We start from the raw sequence: 16,530 nt of genomic DNA on the forward strand, positions 1-16,530 counted from the left end.
GCCAGAAGAAACAAACCTTACTACCGAAAAACAAAAAAACCACCGAGCGAACAAGGAGGGAAAAAGAGGAAAGAAAGAACAATAGCCTACAATCCCCACAATGGACCTCCTTTCGAGCGTCCGCAAATCCGGCTCCCGCGGCGGCGTTAACTTCAGCTGGGACGAGGTCGCCAACTCGTCGCACCGTGAGAATTACCTCGGACACAGTCTCAAGGCCCCTGTCGGTCGCTGGCAAAAGGGTCGCGACCTCAACTGGTACGCCAAGGGGGACGACGGCGCCGGCGCGCGGGAGGGCGAGACGGACCAGGAGCGGCAGGAGCGCGAGCGTAAGGAGGAGCTGCGCAAGATCAAGGAGGCCGAGGAGGACGCGATCGCGCGCGCTCTGGGGCTGCCGGTACCGCAGCGGGATACCTCGGGCGCAAATGCCGTGGAGGTTAGCGGCGTCAGGGGCATCGGGCCTGCAACTGAAGGGGACGCAAGGCCCGTGGAGGAGGAGAGGGGTGGGCTCGTCGTTTCTGAAAAGAGGGAGCGTAGGGATCGCGACGAGGAGAGGAGAAGGAGACACAGGAGCCGCAGCCGCAGTCCGAGACGGGAGAGGAGGCGGGATGGGGACAGAAGACGGAGTCGCGAGAGGGAGCACGGCGGGGAGGACAGGCGGAGGAGGGGCGAGGTACGGGAGCACGACCGCGCACGCGGGGGTCGCGAGGAGGGGCGGGAGAGGCGGCATTACCGCCGGGCGAGGAGCCGCAGTCACGAGCGTGAGCCGAGGGAGCATCGTCGGCGGAGTAGGAGTCGCGAGGGACATGGGCCGCGGCCCAAGGACCGTCGGCGTAGCCCTGACGAGCGCCGCAGATGAGTGCTGTAGAGTTGAACGAATGATATAATGATACCCAAGGCCTGTCTGGTGCGCCATTTGAATAATATCAAAAAGACCTACAGAATCACAACCCTGGGACTGGGCCAAGAAAGTGAACGAGTACAAGGTGGGATGTGATGGTCTTGTTTCAGAAAGCAAGGGCGTCCGTCACACAGGAATGGGAAAGCAAGAAGCTCAGAACCAGTGAAAAAAACGAAAACAGAAAACAAAAGCTCAGGTGCGGGTTCGAACCCGCACCCTACGAAACCCTCCATCAGCAAACTTCTTTGGATTTCATCACCAAGTTCACACTAACGATCCAGGGCGTTATACCTCTAGGCCAATAGGCCTTTCATCGGGCTTGGTTGGAAGGAGATGAGGGGAGGTTGGATATATAGCTACTGGTGCCGGGCGGATTTGAACATCTGACGTCATTGTAACTTCGCATGATACTCAGGATGAAATGAGACTACCACACCATGTACTACTACTCCTTGCCTGTTTGCAGCAGTATGCTTTCCCACAACAATAGCAAGTCTATCCTAGCATGTAGGTCTCAAGCAAACAATGGTCTTTCTCCTTATGCAGCCCCCATTTCTTTTTCTGAACGCCGAGCCCAAACTCCGATGCCCTCTAAGTACGGTCCAAACTCTTGAATACAGCTCACGCACTAAAAGATGTCACATAATACTGTTGGTCGTTAGCATGTTCTCCAGAATCGGTGTTGGTTGCAGTCCTACAGTAAGAACGGCATCATCTGCCGACGCGTCATCGTACTGGGGCACATAAACATATAGAATCAAGGCGTGGTCATCAGCAAAAGCCGCGACAACTCTCCCTTCTAATCTCCCCACGCTCAGCACTCGGCTCCAGTCTTTACCGTCGACCCTTACTGTTGCCCACTTGTCCGGTCCTGCCTCCTTGAACTTCACGCTCGGATGCTCCTCGACCGGCATCTCCAGCTGCGTCGGATCCAGCTCTGGGTTCACCAGCCCTGACCATGTGCTCGAGACGTCGACAGCCTCCGTAGCGATACGGAGCTTCAGGTTTCCAAACATGTTCGCGCTGAGCTCCAGTTTGGGACTCATGCGGGAGTTCGTGCCGGACGACAGCGCGAGCTTGGTAAAGCGGTCGGAAATGGCCTTTAGCTGGAGCAGGGGCGGCATCGTGATGTGCACGTCCGTCTCGCGCACCGTGGGCTGCATGATGGTCTCCACCGTCTCTGGGTGCAGTACACGCACAGGAATATCCTGGGTGATAATCTTCTCGCGCTCGCGGCGCAGGGAAGTCTCCAGGTGCTCCGCGGTGAAGCCCTGGTCATCGTCGTCGAAGGGATCGTTCTCGAGGCCAACGTAAGCGGCGTTGCCGCGGCCCGGCAGCCCGGAGCCTGCGGAGGCGTTGGTCGTCGTTGTGATGGTCATGGAGAGCACGGGGATCCCATCCTTCTTGGTAAGACGCAGAGAGGCCGAGGTGCTGTTGAGTGCGGAGCGGAGGGCGCGCTGGAGCGGTTGCAGGGGCAGCTCTAGGTTGATGGTGTTGTGCTCCTCTGCAGACTGGATGTGATAACTGTCGAAGATGAAGTCCATCGGCAGTGAACTAGCATTATTCAGCCGCTCTGCTCTGCGCAAAATGTAGAAGGGGTCATCTCACGACCAGACCTGGGACCCCGTATCGGGGATGACGGTGAAGCGCGCCGTTTCATCATCAAGGCGAACCCAAGCGATCTTCTCAAGCGAGTTAAGAGCGGCGGTAAGCTCTGCGGGCAGAATAATGACAGCAGTTAGTGGTGAGAAGCGGCTACGAAGTGTGGAAAAGCAGGAAGTGAGTGGATAAGATAGATACGTACTGGAGAATGTACGAATGTTTTTGAGTTCGGTCTTGAATCGCATCTTGAGGTCTTAATCACGAGGAACTCGGGATGTTGAATTTGGTGGTAGCTATGGATGGATGGGTAGCTAATTGCCTCTTTCGGTGTAGACGCGTAAAGTGGGAAGAGAAGCGGGCGTTGTATGTGTAGCTACTGCGTGCGCGAACATGGCAAGAAACTGTGTGGTGCCGCTGGCAAGGGCGACCTGAACAAGAGGGTGGACGGATGGGATGCCTGTCTGCCACGCTACGATGCCACCTACGCACGTAGGCGGCAGCTCTTTAGCGCGGGGTATCCCCCTGTTTAGCGTGCCCAGTTGAGAAACCTCACCTCATTCGCAGTTCACACGTACCCCGCAATCACCGCAGGCGCGTTGGAAAATGGAAAAGGGCCTGAACGCTCACGATCTTATGATACCGAGCGGCTTCACATCGCCCCCTCCTAACCTTTGGCGAGCTCCGGGGTCCGTTTGTGATAGTACAGAAGACGCTGATCAGGGAGTCATCGGCGGGTGTGGAGAGGGGATGGTCTGGATATTGCTATGGCATGGTCAGTCTAACACGGATGGATAATCTTCCTACGAGGCGGCTCCTCAGACGTACGTCCGTGATACCGAGGGGCCAATAGATAGGAGACCACAGAAATGAAGAGGATGGAAGCTTTTCCACAACAGCAAAAGATTCAAGTAGTTGTGATCAGGGGTAAATGGAATCTGTCAGCTATACCATCTGCCGTGCGTCATAACCTCGAGGGGCTTCGCCAAAATGCCACTATGTTCCTGTCCAAATCCCCCCGTCTTCTGACCAGCTCTGTTTGTCTGCTTTTGTGAGAGGCGACCGACGAAAAGCCACCCAGACCCTGCGTGTCATAATGCCAACTTGTTCATCCGCTGAAATGCTGTGTCCCTTTCCACAGAACCGACTTTGTCAAAGTAGGTAGGCGCGACTGAGTCTTCGATTCCGGAGGATCCCTTTTGTCGTCCCGTGCAAGCGCCCCCGTCGTCGTGGCATGTGGTTGTTACTATTTCCTGGGCGACTTCGACGCAGAAGCCTTCCGGTCTTCTTGCAGAAAGTGCTCTACCCACTTCTTCCTCCATACCTCGCGGTCCTCCCACGGTTCCTTCCCCGGCGCCTCCTCCTGTTCCTTGGGCACCTCTGCCGGGATGGAAGCCATGTTGTGGTCGAGAGAGTGGATGAGGGAGTTGAGCCGCGGCAAGAGCTGGCCGCGCAAATACTTTGACGTCTTGCGTGACCGCTGGAGTTGGGTGTGGCATATTTCGCACGGCATCCAGCCCCAGTACATGTAGTTGCGCGCCGGCTTCATCGTTGGCACCACGGGATGCCCGCAGTCGCACCGCATGCTCGCCCGGCACCACGGACAGTGTGGCTCCTCGACGCTGGCGACGCCGAGCCAGTGTTGTATGCAGTCCCCACCGAAGCGGTGGCCGCAGGGGAGGTATCGCCAGACCTCTCGGTCGCCCTCCTCCTTCACTTCGCCGACCTTTTCGTAACATATCGCGCAACAAGTGTCGTCGGCAGCGGGGTTGGACGCCATCTCATGCTTACGCATAACAGTCTTAAGAATGTTCATGGTCGCCAGCGCCAAAGAGGGACACTGAACTCGTTATATGAACAAGGCGTCAAAGATCTCTGGGGTGACGAGTCCGCCGACTTGGATCGAGTCCTTTCCTTTGTTCCTGCTGGACAAACGACAGGGGAGCGGTGGTGAACAAAGAGAGTGGGGACCTTGGCAAAGAGGAAAATGGCAGCAGCCAAGAAGGGAATATACACAAGCTTTAGCAAAGCTAATCGTGCCCTGCAGATGGCACAACATTGACCTCACCGTTGGGCCGTTCCGAATCCTCGACCGGGAAGGCCATGCGCCTTTTCAGAAAGGCATGGCGCACGGAGGCATACCTTGAGGAAAATGTGTGCACCCTTCTTGCTGGGCTATGCCTGACATGTGCGCTGGCAGTGGTTAATCAGTCTGACCTTCAGGAGCGTTGAGCATCGGCTAGTGGTGTGACGCTTGTCAGAAGGAATGCAGACCGCTTTAAAAAGAGACCTGTTTCCGAACTGCTGACCTCCATCATCCCCTCATCCCGCTTGCTATCTTGTCTCGGAGAGCGGCATATAAGGAGTCTCGTTGAGTGTAGGAAGGCGGGCGATGCCATCCATGATGGCAAAAGCGAAGAAACCCGAACAGCCTAGCGAGACAAAGTGTATGGACATGCAGGACGGAAACACAAGCGCCTGAGCGGTAGCTGTTTCGGACATGCGGTTGCGCCTGCCCTGGAGGGGGCACGCGAGAAAAGTGAGGCAGCGTGGGAGGCGGCATAAGGTTTGGCTGATGTTGATACAAGCATAGAGTTGTATGCAACTCTTGGCTATCCTCATCATTTACCGACACTTTCCCCAGAAAACTGACCAGCGATAGAGGGGAGAGAAGAAGTTGGAGGGACAAACCCTTCAGGTCGCCGTCGTAGAGGCTTCCCTGGGTCCGGGCTGCGGACGCCGAACGGCCTGTGAGGGCGACGCCTAAGTGGATTGGCCAATGCAGCTGCAAAACAGCCTGTCGGTATGGGAACACTGCATCGCATAGAAGGCGGGAGAAATGGGCTCTGTGCAGCAACGTGTAACTGACGCGAGATTCAGCCGAATGTCTCATCGACTGGCAAGAGACCAAGGTAGGCATCCGACACAAAGGAAGACGAGGCTGAGGTGAGTATTAAGATTGATGCTACCGCCTATTACCAGCTCCATCGTCGTCATCGTCACTGTCGTCTCTGAAGCCCTCTTCCAGGCTAGCACGGGAGAATGTGTTAGCTCCAAGACCACATGATAGGTGACAGACAGGTGGGTAGGGTTCAAGCTAGACTCACTCTCTACTCAACCGTCTCGTGCTGTCATGCCTGCCTTGCCGGGCATCATCTGCGAGGGCTCTTCGGGCATCTTCCCCCACTTCCCCAAGCTCTTCTCCGTCTTCTGACATGAAGCCATCTTCGGACGCATCGGTTGCAATAACGAGACGTTCATGAGCATTCCGCCTCCAGGTGCTGGGCACCATCAGCCTTGCAATGCCGTTCTGCAAGCGATGCCGTAATGATAGACTCGAGGTGGTTATGGAGTCGATAGGTAGGTATTGGCTATAGCGATTGCGCCATCTGCGCCATAGCGGTGCGAGAAGATAGGTCGATACGAGGAACAGGATGAGCGAGATGATGGCCGGCACGATCAAGGTCTGTATCGTGGAGAGGGCCTGGTCAGCTCACGGAACGTCACGGCAATTGGGAGGGGCAAGACGCGCAGACGGAAACGGAAGGCGCACCTTGACGACCGACACCGTGGCGCCCATGATGGGCGGTGGTGGTGATGTTGAGAAAATGAATTATCGAATTTCCAATTCGTAGATGGGTTCGGCTCTCCGGTAAACCAAAATTTGGTTCATACTGAACAGAGGCGGCGCGACGACTATCGGCGGGCTTACCTACCTACGTAGCTGTAGGCCGCTGTCGCCAAGCGCGGGCAAAGCTGACCAATGAGTTGTGCGGCCTTGCCAAGCCAGGCGTGGGCGTGGGCGACCAGGCGGACGGCTTGACATGACAGGGAGCAAAACCGACATGGGCCCAAGGGCACGCACACGCAATCTCAGGGCCACTTGGCCCCGGCCGGTGCCGGGCTGGATAGACACCTCCGAGACACCTTACATTGACGCTGGGCCTTTACTCCGTAACGTGCTAACGTACCTGGATTGGCCCACTAGACAAGCTGTCGATTGCGTACCTACCTCTATCCATTGTGGTTCGTGATCGACAGCGGTCAGCTTGCTCACAGAATGCTTCCCCCCGTTGGATCGAAAGTTGCCAAGACATTGCAATAAGCTCCCGGGGAATGCAAGCGGGCTAAGCTACGGCTGGACACGTTTCTTGCCTTGCTCTTTCAGTATCCAGAACAACCCCCTCTACACTCCATCCTTTTTTTACAAGCGTTCGAGAGGGTATGTGGAACCTGACCGATCACGACAGCGCAAGTTCCTGAGCTATTTCTACCATGTATGGGCGAGGCCCCGTAGACAAGATGACGGCTTGGGAACCTTGCTCAAAGATTTGCCGAGTCGGGCGTGCTAACGTAAGCTAATATACCAAGGCATCGGCCTGTACTCCGTTCGTACCTGGCGACCCAGTAATTATTCATTGCTTTTGCGGTGACCGCTGCACAGAAAACTCTGTCTCATACGATACGAGCAGCGAAACAAGCAAGCGGCCCACGGAGTAGTCGGTAGTTCGTTATACATAGTATTGGCCAACTTTTGGCTACCTACATTGTACAAAATTAAATAAGCATCAATATCGCTTAGCTGGGCCTGCAACAATGGTGGACACCCCGGATGCCATTGATGCCAAACATAACTCAGGTACCCCACCACCACATTTCCAGGTGGAGGTACATGGTTCCAGACCCCTCTCAGAAGCTCGAAAGGGAAGGCCATCACAAGCATTGTAATTGGCCCAAAGGATGGGTTCTCATCACTTAGGTCGTTTAGCCCTGCATCACACGCCCAAAGGGTCATAGCCTGATAGGGGTCTGCTTCGTATAAGTACAAGGTACCTACACATACCTACAGCGAGTAAGATACGGTACGGTACGGTAGGTATCGTATCTATCTAATGGGGGTAGGGACCAGCAGCTGAACCGTCCGCCAGATGCCAGAACGCGGTCAGGATCCTCGCAAAGGAGAGCAAAAGTGCTCGAAGGCACGTACCTACCTAGGTACACTAGGTAGTTGGCTAGAAAGTATTATGTAAGTTTCTGCATTGGGCCGTGGCAGATGGACAAATGCGAAAGTGGTTTGGGGTGATATGAAGAATCACATCTGATTGACGCACACGCAACACCGCTTGGCCCCGGCCGGCGCCAAACTGGCTCAGCACCCTTTTTGAGTTCTTGCTAATTCATTTGGTGCTCGTCAATCTTGGTTGGCCAATACGGCGCCAAACCTGTACTACCGGTACGGGATTAGTCGTGTAAGAGCACAGATGCCGATGGCGATCTTGAGCGCTTTGGATAATAGTTCACAGACGCCCAAGGACTTGGGTTCCTTTTTATGCTCTTTCGCGCCTTCTTGGACCGCAGCCCGTGTCCACATCCACATCTAGGTCCAGGTTCAGGCCCATGCCCACGTTCTCACCCCCTGAGCGATGCAGCAGCGCCCCGTAGCATCGCATGCCAATACTAATATCCGTCCGTACGTACATTACCAAGGTATGTACTATACACAGCGTAGCAGTCACGGGAAGATCTAGTCTTCAGCCCTTCCATAGTTCTGCCAAATAGGTACATTGCGGGTTATCATTTGCAATCCCATCACACCACCACACTGGACCTCAACGGAGAGTGCTGCCAAGTTCGCCAACGAACATCCCCACTCCAAGCGCCGGATCCGTTAGACTCTCTTCTTCCTTCCCCTACCTACGCCACCTCTGCTGGCGCCCTTCGTTGGCCTCCTCGTCTGTCTTCCTCCAGTCTCTCCTATCTCACTTTGCCTTGGTTTTCGTCATTCTGCGCCGCACATTTCAGTCCAGCTGTCACCACTACAACCCACTAAGCCACCAGGAGGCCCAGGCTTTGGAGACTTCGCGCCGTCGCTACCTACCTACGCTACTATCTAACCTAGGTACCTAGCTAGTACCTGGCCGCCCCCCCCCCGGAGAACGCTCAGGCAGTTTCCGCAGAGGAACTCGCACATCTGCTGCCCCTGAAGTGTCAAGTCAATCGCGGCCCCTTGTCGAGCCCCGTTTCATCAGTGGACTCCGCACTTGCAACGTCGTCCTCGCCAGCGACAAGACCACGCAGAAACCACACGGCCCTTTTTCCATGCCCTTCGAGTTCGCCGCCCTGATCGACGCTGCGAGGCACCAGACAAACTTTGCTCACAAGTTGTTCAATATCACCATCGGCTATTCATATCCAGGTGGTACCAGTTGGAGCGGCGACCTCGTCGACGGAACACGCGAGCGAGCATCCGACTGCCTGTTTCCTGGTCCCTCCCCCTCCTCACATGGGGATCCTGGGCCGCAACCCACAGACAAAACACACGCACTTGCCCAGGCCCATCATCACCAGCCCTGCAGTTCCTCAGCTTGCGAACCAGTTGTGCGGCACATTCCAGATACTCAATCCGGCTTTGCCTTTGCCTTGGATACCCGACAGCCCACACACTCTCTTTCGTGACACACCATCATTTTCCCGCGATTCGATCGTCCTCCCAATTTCAATCAATCCTGGTTGGTCTGTTTCTACGTCACCGCGCAGCCATTTCTGCCCTTGCCCAGCGACATACCCTTCCAAGTCGGACAAATTGAACTGGCGGACGTATCCCAGCGCCCCTCGACTAGCAAATTGTCGCATTTCAGGGTGACCAAAGGTGCGTCTTCCCAGGGTGCCCCCCTCCCTAGGTCCCCGGTCCCAAGCCCAAACCTCTACTTGCTTTGAACCAAACTTGTACAGAAGGCATGCTAAAACATAACCGATTCATGCGGACAGAGATTCAACACGGCTCGATACCGACCAAGGGCTCCACGTAGGCGGCTAGAGAGAGCTTCAATCATGCGACCGGCCCTGGCCACCTTGCTCGCCCGAACAATTATCCAGACCCGTCAATTCTGATAATCCGAAGACGTGCCATACCGATCGAGCTTTACGTGAGAGGGCCAGGTGTTTCACCTGCCTCCCATTCCTGCGCCCACAATGTCTTCTACCGACAAGTCGAGGCAGTCGTCAGGAGGCAAATCGTTTTTCTCGCGCAATAGGAAAGACAAACGTAACACGAGCGACGAAGGCCGCTACCTGGCTGGAGCCGACTACTCCGACACGGCCAGCACACACTCGCGCGGTTCTCGTCATCACCGCGACTCGTCCGTTGTATCCATCGACGAATATCCTGAATCGGGCCTGTCGGCCGGCCCCATGACGAGCATCCCATACGATACCTACCACGATTCCAGGTCGCCGGTCCCAACCGAATACCTACCCAGGGGTGATCAGCTTGGGGTCCTACGCCAGAGCCCTTTGCCGCATCACCTAAACAAAGTAACGAGCGACTTTCACCAATATCCCAGCTTCGATCCGTCCACCATGGCGGGCGGTGCCGGCTCACATGCGTCCGCGCAGCGTGTTCCGCAGTCAAATATCACAATGGCCACAACCGGACGTCAGACGCAATACCAACAGTGGGGACCTGGGCCTAGTCGCGGAAGTACAGCGAGCACAATCAACGGGTCCCACAACCCCAGATACGATTCGTATATGACATCGGCGGGTCGTAGCTCTGCTGACCAAGCTAGCATATTCTCATCAGGTAATGGAGGCACCTATGACATGACCGCAAATCGCTCATCAAGACTAGCATTACCCAGTGCTTCTTCACAGAGTTCCTATTCCTCGCACTTGTCCTACCGGGACTCCTCGCACCCTCCCTCCTCCTCACACCGACTGACAAAATTTCCCGGCATGCCACCCACTGGACACGATGGCTTCCATTTCCCCCGGCCGGACAACGACGAGGTCATCAACCAGATGTTTCTGGCGCTGATGCAAAAACGAGGATGGCACAACCTACCCGAACAGGCCCGTCGGCAGATGGTCGCGTACGCGCCGGACAAGAAGTGGACGTTGCTATACCAGGACCGATTGACCGAGTATCAAGGGGAACAAAAGAGGAGACAAACAGCGAAACCGAACCAATATGCGGCACCCGAGATTCTCGTCAACTCGGACGAGGAGGGCTCGCCAGAATGGTACGTCCGACGTGTGATGGACAACAGCTTGGACACGAAAGGACTTGGGAGTTTGGAAGTCAACCTCCGTACGCAGCAGATCGGCTGGGTGAAGCGCTTCATCGAGTGCCAAGGTCAGGTCGCGTTGACCAACGTCTTGATGAAGCTCAACCGCAAGACCGCAATAGGCCCAGTTCCGGATGGGAAATCCGACAGGAATTCTGATCGCGAGTACGATATTATCAAGTGCCTAAAGGCCTTGATGAACAACAAGTTTGGCGCCGACGATGCTCTCGCACACCAACAAGTCATCATTGCACTGGCCACCTCTCTCACCTCTCAACGCTTGACGACCCGAAAGCTGGTCAGCGAAGTCCTCACGTTTCTGTGCCACTGGGGCGACGGCGAAGGCCACTTGAAGGTCATCCAGGCCCTGGACTCGGTCAAAACGCAACAAGGAGAAAATGGCCGCTTTGATGCCTGGATGCGGCTCGTTGAGGTCACGGTGGATGGCCGAGGAAAGATGGGCAGCATGGTAGGAGCCAGCGACGAGGTCCGAAGCGGTGGTATCGGCATGGAGAACCTGTTGATGGAATACGCGGTTGCGACCCTGATTCTCATCAACATGATTGTGGATGCGCCAGAGAAGGATTTGCAGCTCCGGATGCATATTCGCGCCCAGTTCACAGCATGCGGCATCAGACGTATCCTGTCCAAAATGGATTCGTTCCAGTACGACCTCATCGACAAGCAGGTTGAGCACTTCCGGACAAATGAGGCCATCGACTACGAGGACATGTTGGAGAAGGAGAACAACAGCGTCAAAGACAGCATTGAAGGGGAGGTTAAGGACCTCAACGACCCTGTTCAAATTGTCGACGCTATCCAGCAACGTTTGCGTGGGAGCAAGACACAGGACTACTTCATCTCAGCTCTGCAACATCTGCTCCTCATTCGTGATAATGATGGCGAAGAGCGACTGCGAATGTTTCAGCTGGTGGACTCTATGCTCAGCTATGTGGCCATGGATAGGCGCTTGCCGAACATGGACCTGAAGCAGAGCCTCAACTTTACCGTTCAGAGTCTGCTGGACAAGCTCCATACGGACTCTGAAGCCAGACAAGCCTTGGACGAGGCGCTGGAGGCCAGACAGGTCGCCGACGCCGCCATGGCTGAGCGAGACGAAATGAGAGAGAGGTTGGAACTGGGCGCTGATGGCCTCGTGGCGAAACTCCAGAAGCAGCTGGATGAGCAGGCAAGGTTCATTGAAGCTCAGCGACGGCAGGCCGATGGCCTCAAAGCCGAGCTGGAGAACATCCAGACATTGCGCCAGAAGGAAGCGCAGCGCTATGAGCTCGAGACCAGAGAACTATACCTTATGCTTAGGGACGCACAGGATGTTGCTGCGTCCAGCGCTGCTAAGGGCAGTAAGCTCGGAGAAGAAGACCCAGCTCGGATGCAAGGTATTCTCGATCGCGATCGACTCATGGAGCGTCTGCAGATGCAGATCGAACGCCAGAAGACGCAGTTCAAGCTGGAGGGCAGAGTATGGGGAGAAGCTGTGGGACCGTCGGATCGCCTTCGCGCTCTTCGCGAGGAAATGGACGATGCTGCCATGGGATCAGGAGGATCAGGACCGGGTACACCGCCAAGAGACTTCACCAACAGCATGCTCGGAAGCGTCAACCGCAACACAAAGATTCCACGGAAGCCTGTCAACGGACGCGGTGAATACATCGAAGGCGATTTCCCTGACGTCGAGGAAGGCGAAGAAGACGACGAGGATGAGGAGGGAGTCGTCTACGAAAAGCCCAGAGTCGTTGAAATTCGCCGCCCCGTCATGGACCCCAGCCAAAAAGCTGGTCTCTTTGGCGAGATGGCTGGCAAGGTGAAGAGATACGAAGGAAGTGACTCTGAAGACGTCGAGGGCGCAACAACGGGCCCGTCACATCCGAGCCTCGAGTCCGGCTCTCCTATCACTCCCGCCGAGGGCGAGCCTCCCAAGATCCAAATCACCGATGCCGCCGCGCCCCCGCCTCCGCCACCTCCAATGCCCGGTCAAACCGGTGCTCCCCCTCCACCTCCGCCGCCCCCCATGCCTGGTCAAGCCGGCGCCCCCCCTCCACCTCCGCGCCCCCCAATGCCCGGCCAAGCCGGTGCTCCCCCACCACCTCCGCCGCCCCCAATGCCCGGCCAAGCCGGTGCTCCCCCACCACCGCCACCTCCCCCTCCCATGCCGGGGATGCTCTCGCCAACCGGTGCTGCCCCGCCGCCACCGCCGCCGCCGCCCCCACCACCAATGGGTGGTGCGCCTGGAATGCCGCCGCCACCGCCTCCTCCATTGCCTGGTGCCATTTCTGGACATTTCCTCTCACAGGCTACGCCTTTTGCCAGCGGACCCTCCTTCGGCCTTCCTGTCGTTCGCCCGAAGAAGAAGCTCAAGGCTCTCCATTGGGACAAGGTCGATTCTCCTATGACCACCCATTGGGCCGCACATGCCCCCTCGGCTGAGGAGCGGGAAGAGAAATATCTTGAACTTAGCCGCAAGGGTATCTTGGACGAGGTCGAAAAGCTCTTTATGGCCAAAGAAATCAAGAGGCTTGGCATTGGCGGAGGTGCGAAGAAGGATGACAAAAAGCAGATCATCTCGGGAGACCTTCGCAAAGCCTTCGGTATGGTTTGCCTCCTGGAAATATAATGTGATGTGACTGACTCTCGTACCTAGAAATTGCGTTTGCCAAGTTTTCTCAAGTCTCTGTTGAGAAGATTGTGCAGATGATCATTCATTGCGATAAGGATATCTTGGATAATGGCGTTGTCATGGATTTCTTGCGTAAAGACGATCTCTGCAACATCCCTGACAACACAGCCAAGCAAATGGCTCCGTACAGCAAGGACTGGACGGGCGCTAACCCTGATAAGGCGGACCGCGAACAGGATCCAGCCGAGCTCACCAGGCAGGATCAAATCTACCTGTTCACGGCCTTCGAGTTACATCACTACTGGAAGGCTAGAATGCGCGCTCTCGCGCTTACCAGGAGCTTCGAGCCCGACTTTGACGAGATTACCGAGAAGATGCGCCAAGTTGCCCAGGTATCTGAGTCTTTGAGAGACTCCGTTTCCCTGATGAACGTCCTCGGTCTCATTCTCGACATCGGAAACTACATGAACGATGCCAATAAGCAAGCCCGCGGTTTCAAGCTGAGCTCCCTTGCCCGTCTCGGCATGGTCAAGGATGACAAGAACGAATCCACACTGGCCGATCTGGTCGAGCGCATCGTCCGCAACCAGTACCCCGAATGGGAAGACTTCGCAAACGACATTTCGGGCGTGATGATGGCGCAGAAGATCAACATCGAGCAACTTCAGTCGGACGCCAAACAGTACATTGACACGGTCAAGAATGTGCAGATGTCGCTCGACGCCGGTAACCTTAGCGACTCCAAGAAGTTCCATCCCCAAGATCGCGTCAGCCAGGTCGTCCAGAGGATCATGAAGGATGCAAGACGAAAGGCAGAGGAGATGCAGCTATACTTGGAGGAGATGATGAAGAGCTACAACGACATCATGGTGTTCTACGGCGAAGACCCCACCGACGAAAACGCCCGCAGGGACTTCTTTGCTAAGCTTGCCGTTTTCATCTCGGAGTGGAAGAAGTCCAGGGAGAAGAACATGCAGTTGGAGGAGACGCGCAAGCGAAACGAGGCCTCCATGAAGCGGAAGCACGCGCAACTCCAAGCATCGAGTGTTAAGGCGGAAGGGCAACCACCCTCGCCATCAAGCGCAGGTGCCATGGACTCTTTACTGGAGAAATTGCGTGCTGCCGCACCCCAGACGCGGGACCAGAGAGATCGACGTCGTAGGGCGAGGCTCAAGGATCGTCACCAAGTGCGGATAGCATCCGGTCAAAAGATTCCTGATCCGAACGAAATCCCCGAGGTCGAAGCCACCTTGCAGCAGTCGCCCAGGGAGGCGCCCATTGACGAAGAAGGCAACCTCATCAGTCCAGGACTGTCGTCGCCCAGGGAAGCTGGCGAAGACGATGTCGCTGATCGCGCGGCGATGCTACTCCAGGGTATTCGTGGAGACGGGGCCGACGATGCCGACCCGGAGAAGATGGAGAGCCTACGGCGCTCGAGGAGGCAAACGGCCGAGGAAGAGAGACGTATGAGAAGACGCAGGCGGGAAAAGGCGACTTCCACCAACACTGCCGTCAGTGAAGGAGACACGACTGTGACGGATGCGAAGGAGGAGGAGATACCCCCGACACCTTCGGTTGAGAACACGCCTGTAGAACCATGAGCTTGGATCTCATATATGGAGTCTCCAGCCGAGTCCATATATACACAAACTACATAATGTTTACTACCTTCGAGGAACACCAGCTTGAAGGGATATGCCCATCCCTCGTACAGCTCGAAAACATCACACACAACTGCGATCTGGGAAGAGAAGACAAGAAAGAAATAGGCTCAGCCCTGGAGGAGACGAATCCGGTTTACCGCTTGGTCTTTCTACACCTTTGTGACTTATTATTTTGCACACTATATAAGGGGACTGGATGGAGTCGGGCACTGCCAAGAGCAGGCATCATCGCATTGTCGCTGCGTTGTTCTCTTTGTTTCGATCGCCGCCTTCCCTCGTCTTCTACGTGGCAGAGAAATGCATAAGTAGTAAGAGAATGAACGGGCTTGCTGGGCTCTCCCGGCTGGTCTGTGGGTTTGGTCTTTTGTCATGTCGGCGGTTTTGGTTGTTCGTTGCATGGTGGACGGATGGTGCGGTTATTCCATGAGAGAAAGAGGTAGGCCAAGGTATGCAGGAGGGATGGTTGGGAAGAGGTGGTGTAGACGGCTGTTGTTGATATTGAGATTACACAACACCACAACATTCACAAAGTTGACTTGTCCGCCTGCCTATGTGGCTTGTGATTGGTATGAAGATGACAGTTCTTTGTCACTGCCTAGCCTTCATCATATGAGGAGCAGGCTGAGGAGCTTTTTCTGGCCAGCGTCCACAGCCGTTGAAATGTTATACTCACTTCGAAGTTACAGCACAGACGGCATGCCGTGACTGCCTCTGAAGAGCAATGCGTTTGTCCGCCTCTCGATTTATTATCTGTCACCCGTGCAGCATGGATACCACGGAGGTAACGTCGAGCCCGGGTGATGCCGGCTGAATCGCGCAGCTATAAGGGCCTCTGCCGGCTTGCGTACCTGTAATATTTTCCATTTTCAGCGTCAGCTAGTGAAATTGTTTCTCTTCAATGGAAGATATTTTACCACGTCTTTGTTGGCGAGTTAGGCAAAAGAGGTTTCTCATATGCGCCATTTGCCGAAGTTTCCTGGCCATGTTCCCCACGGACCAGACAGGCAGGGGTATGTATGTTAAGGTCAACCATACGTGAACAAATACCATGATGATACAGGTTGGTAAAAAGAGGAAAGAGGTAAAAATCAAATTTGAAAGGGACGAGACTCGAACTCGCGCGGGTTGCCCCACCAGGAAACAGATGTTAAGCTGACCTTAACCTGGCGCCATAACCAACTCGGCCACCCTTCCGGATGTTGTTGAAACACCTTGCGAGTTTTGACATTATGTTCCGCGATGGGCCACACTGAGTGGAGAGTCTCATTGGGCATGAGGCCCGGAAAAGAGCACCGGCATGGCGACTTCAAGCCGGAAATGCGGGTTGTGCAGCGTTTCCATCCGTTGGGTTTCCTCTCTGCAAGTATGGAATCAGACCAGGATAATTCCCTGGAATGACAACATATGCATGCACCGCCCGGTCTTTAGCAGCGGCTCCTTTCGCATGCTTAGCATGCCGAACATTCACCCGCGCCGGTATGGCTGGACGGACGGGATGATCGCTGAGGTGGTTCGTCTACCATTTCCCTCCATTTCCCATTTAGCCGCAGCGCAGCTTCCCCTCCCTCCACCCCCACCATACCCCAACATTGACCGGCGGGGGGGCCCTCCATCCATCCAGCGAGCTCCTTGGTGATCTTGTCCGTCCTTGTCCTGAATGTGGGATGA

At 55.5% G+C, this 16,530-nt stretch overlaps 5 protein-coding genes and 1 non-coding gene across 6 annotated transcripts; 2 read left to right on the forward strand and 4 right to left on the reverse strand.

Moving 5' to 3' along the window:
• Positions 1 to 100: 100 nt before the first annotated feature.
• GLRG_05041 (kinase phosphorylation protein) lies at positions 101 to 856 on the forward strand (the record flags this gene model as incomplete). Its single annotated transcript, XM_008095726.1, has 1 exon — positions 101 to 856. The coding sequence occupies one exon, from the start codon at positions 101 to 103 to the stop codon at positions 854 to 856; it is 756 nt and encodes a 251-aa protein (XP_008093917.1).
• Positions 857 to 1,536: 680 nt separating this feature from the next.
• Positions 1,537 to 2,745, reverse strand: GLRG_05042 (Hus1-like protein; the record flags this gene model as incomplete). The annotated part of the gene is made up of 3 exons (XM_008095727.1): positions 1,537 to 2,452; positions 2,507 to 2,612; positions 2,703 to 2,745. 3 exons carry the CDS (start codon positions 2,743 to 2,745, stop codon positions 1,537 to 1,539), a joined length of 1,065 nt encoding a protein of 354 aa, XP_008093918.1.
• A 998-nt stretch (positions 2,746 to 3,743) lies between these two features.
• Positions 3,744 to 4,313, reverse strand: GLRG_05043 (uncharacterized protein; the record flags this gene model as incomplete). Its single annotated transcript, XM_008095728.1, has 1 exon — positions 3,744 to 4,313. The coding sequence occupies one exon, from the start codon at positions 4,311 to 4,313 to the stop codon at positions 3,744 to 3,746; it is 570 nt and encodes a 189-aa protein (XP_008093919.1).
• Positions 4,314 to 5,462: 1,149 nt separating this feature from the next.
• On the reverse strand, positions 5,463 to 6,077 carry GLRG_05044 (uncharacterized protein; the record flags this gene model as incomplete). Its single annotated transcript, XM_008095729.1, has 3 exons — positions 5,463 to 5,526; positions 5,605 to 5,963; positions 6,051 to 6,077. 3 exons carry the CDS (start codon positions 6,075 to 6,077, stop codon positions 5,463 to 5,465), a joined length of 450 nt encoding a protein of 149 aa, XP_008093920.1.
• A 3,392-nt stretch (positions 6,078 to 9,469) lies between these two features.
• Positions 9,470 to 14,799, forward strand: GLRG_05045 (uncharacterized protein; the record flags this gene model as incomplete). Its single annotated transcript, XM_008095730.1, has 2 exons — positions 9,470 to 13,169; positions 13,223 to 14,799. 2 exons carry the CDS (start codon positions 9,470 to 9,472, stop codon positions 14,797 to 14,799), a joined length of 5,277 nt encoding a protein of 1,758 aa, XP_008093921.1.
• A 1,158-nt stretch (positions 14,800 to 15,957) lies between these two features.
• On the reverse strand, positions 15,958 to 16,056 carry GLRG_13121. Its single transcript has one exon. It is a non-coding gene; the product is annotated as a tRNA-Leu (tRNA).
• Between the last annotated feature and the right edge of the window lie 474 nt (positions 16,057 to 16,530).

The sequence above is a fragment of the Colletotrichum graminicola genome (genome assembly GCF_000149035.1).
Source record: "Colletotrichum graminicola M1.001 genomic scaffold supercont1.16, whole genome shotgun sequence".
NCBI lineage: Eukaryota > Fungi > Ascomycota > Sordariomycetes > Glomerellales > Glomerellaceae > Colletotrichum > Colletotrichum graminicola.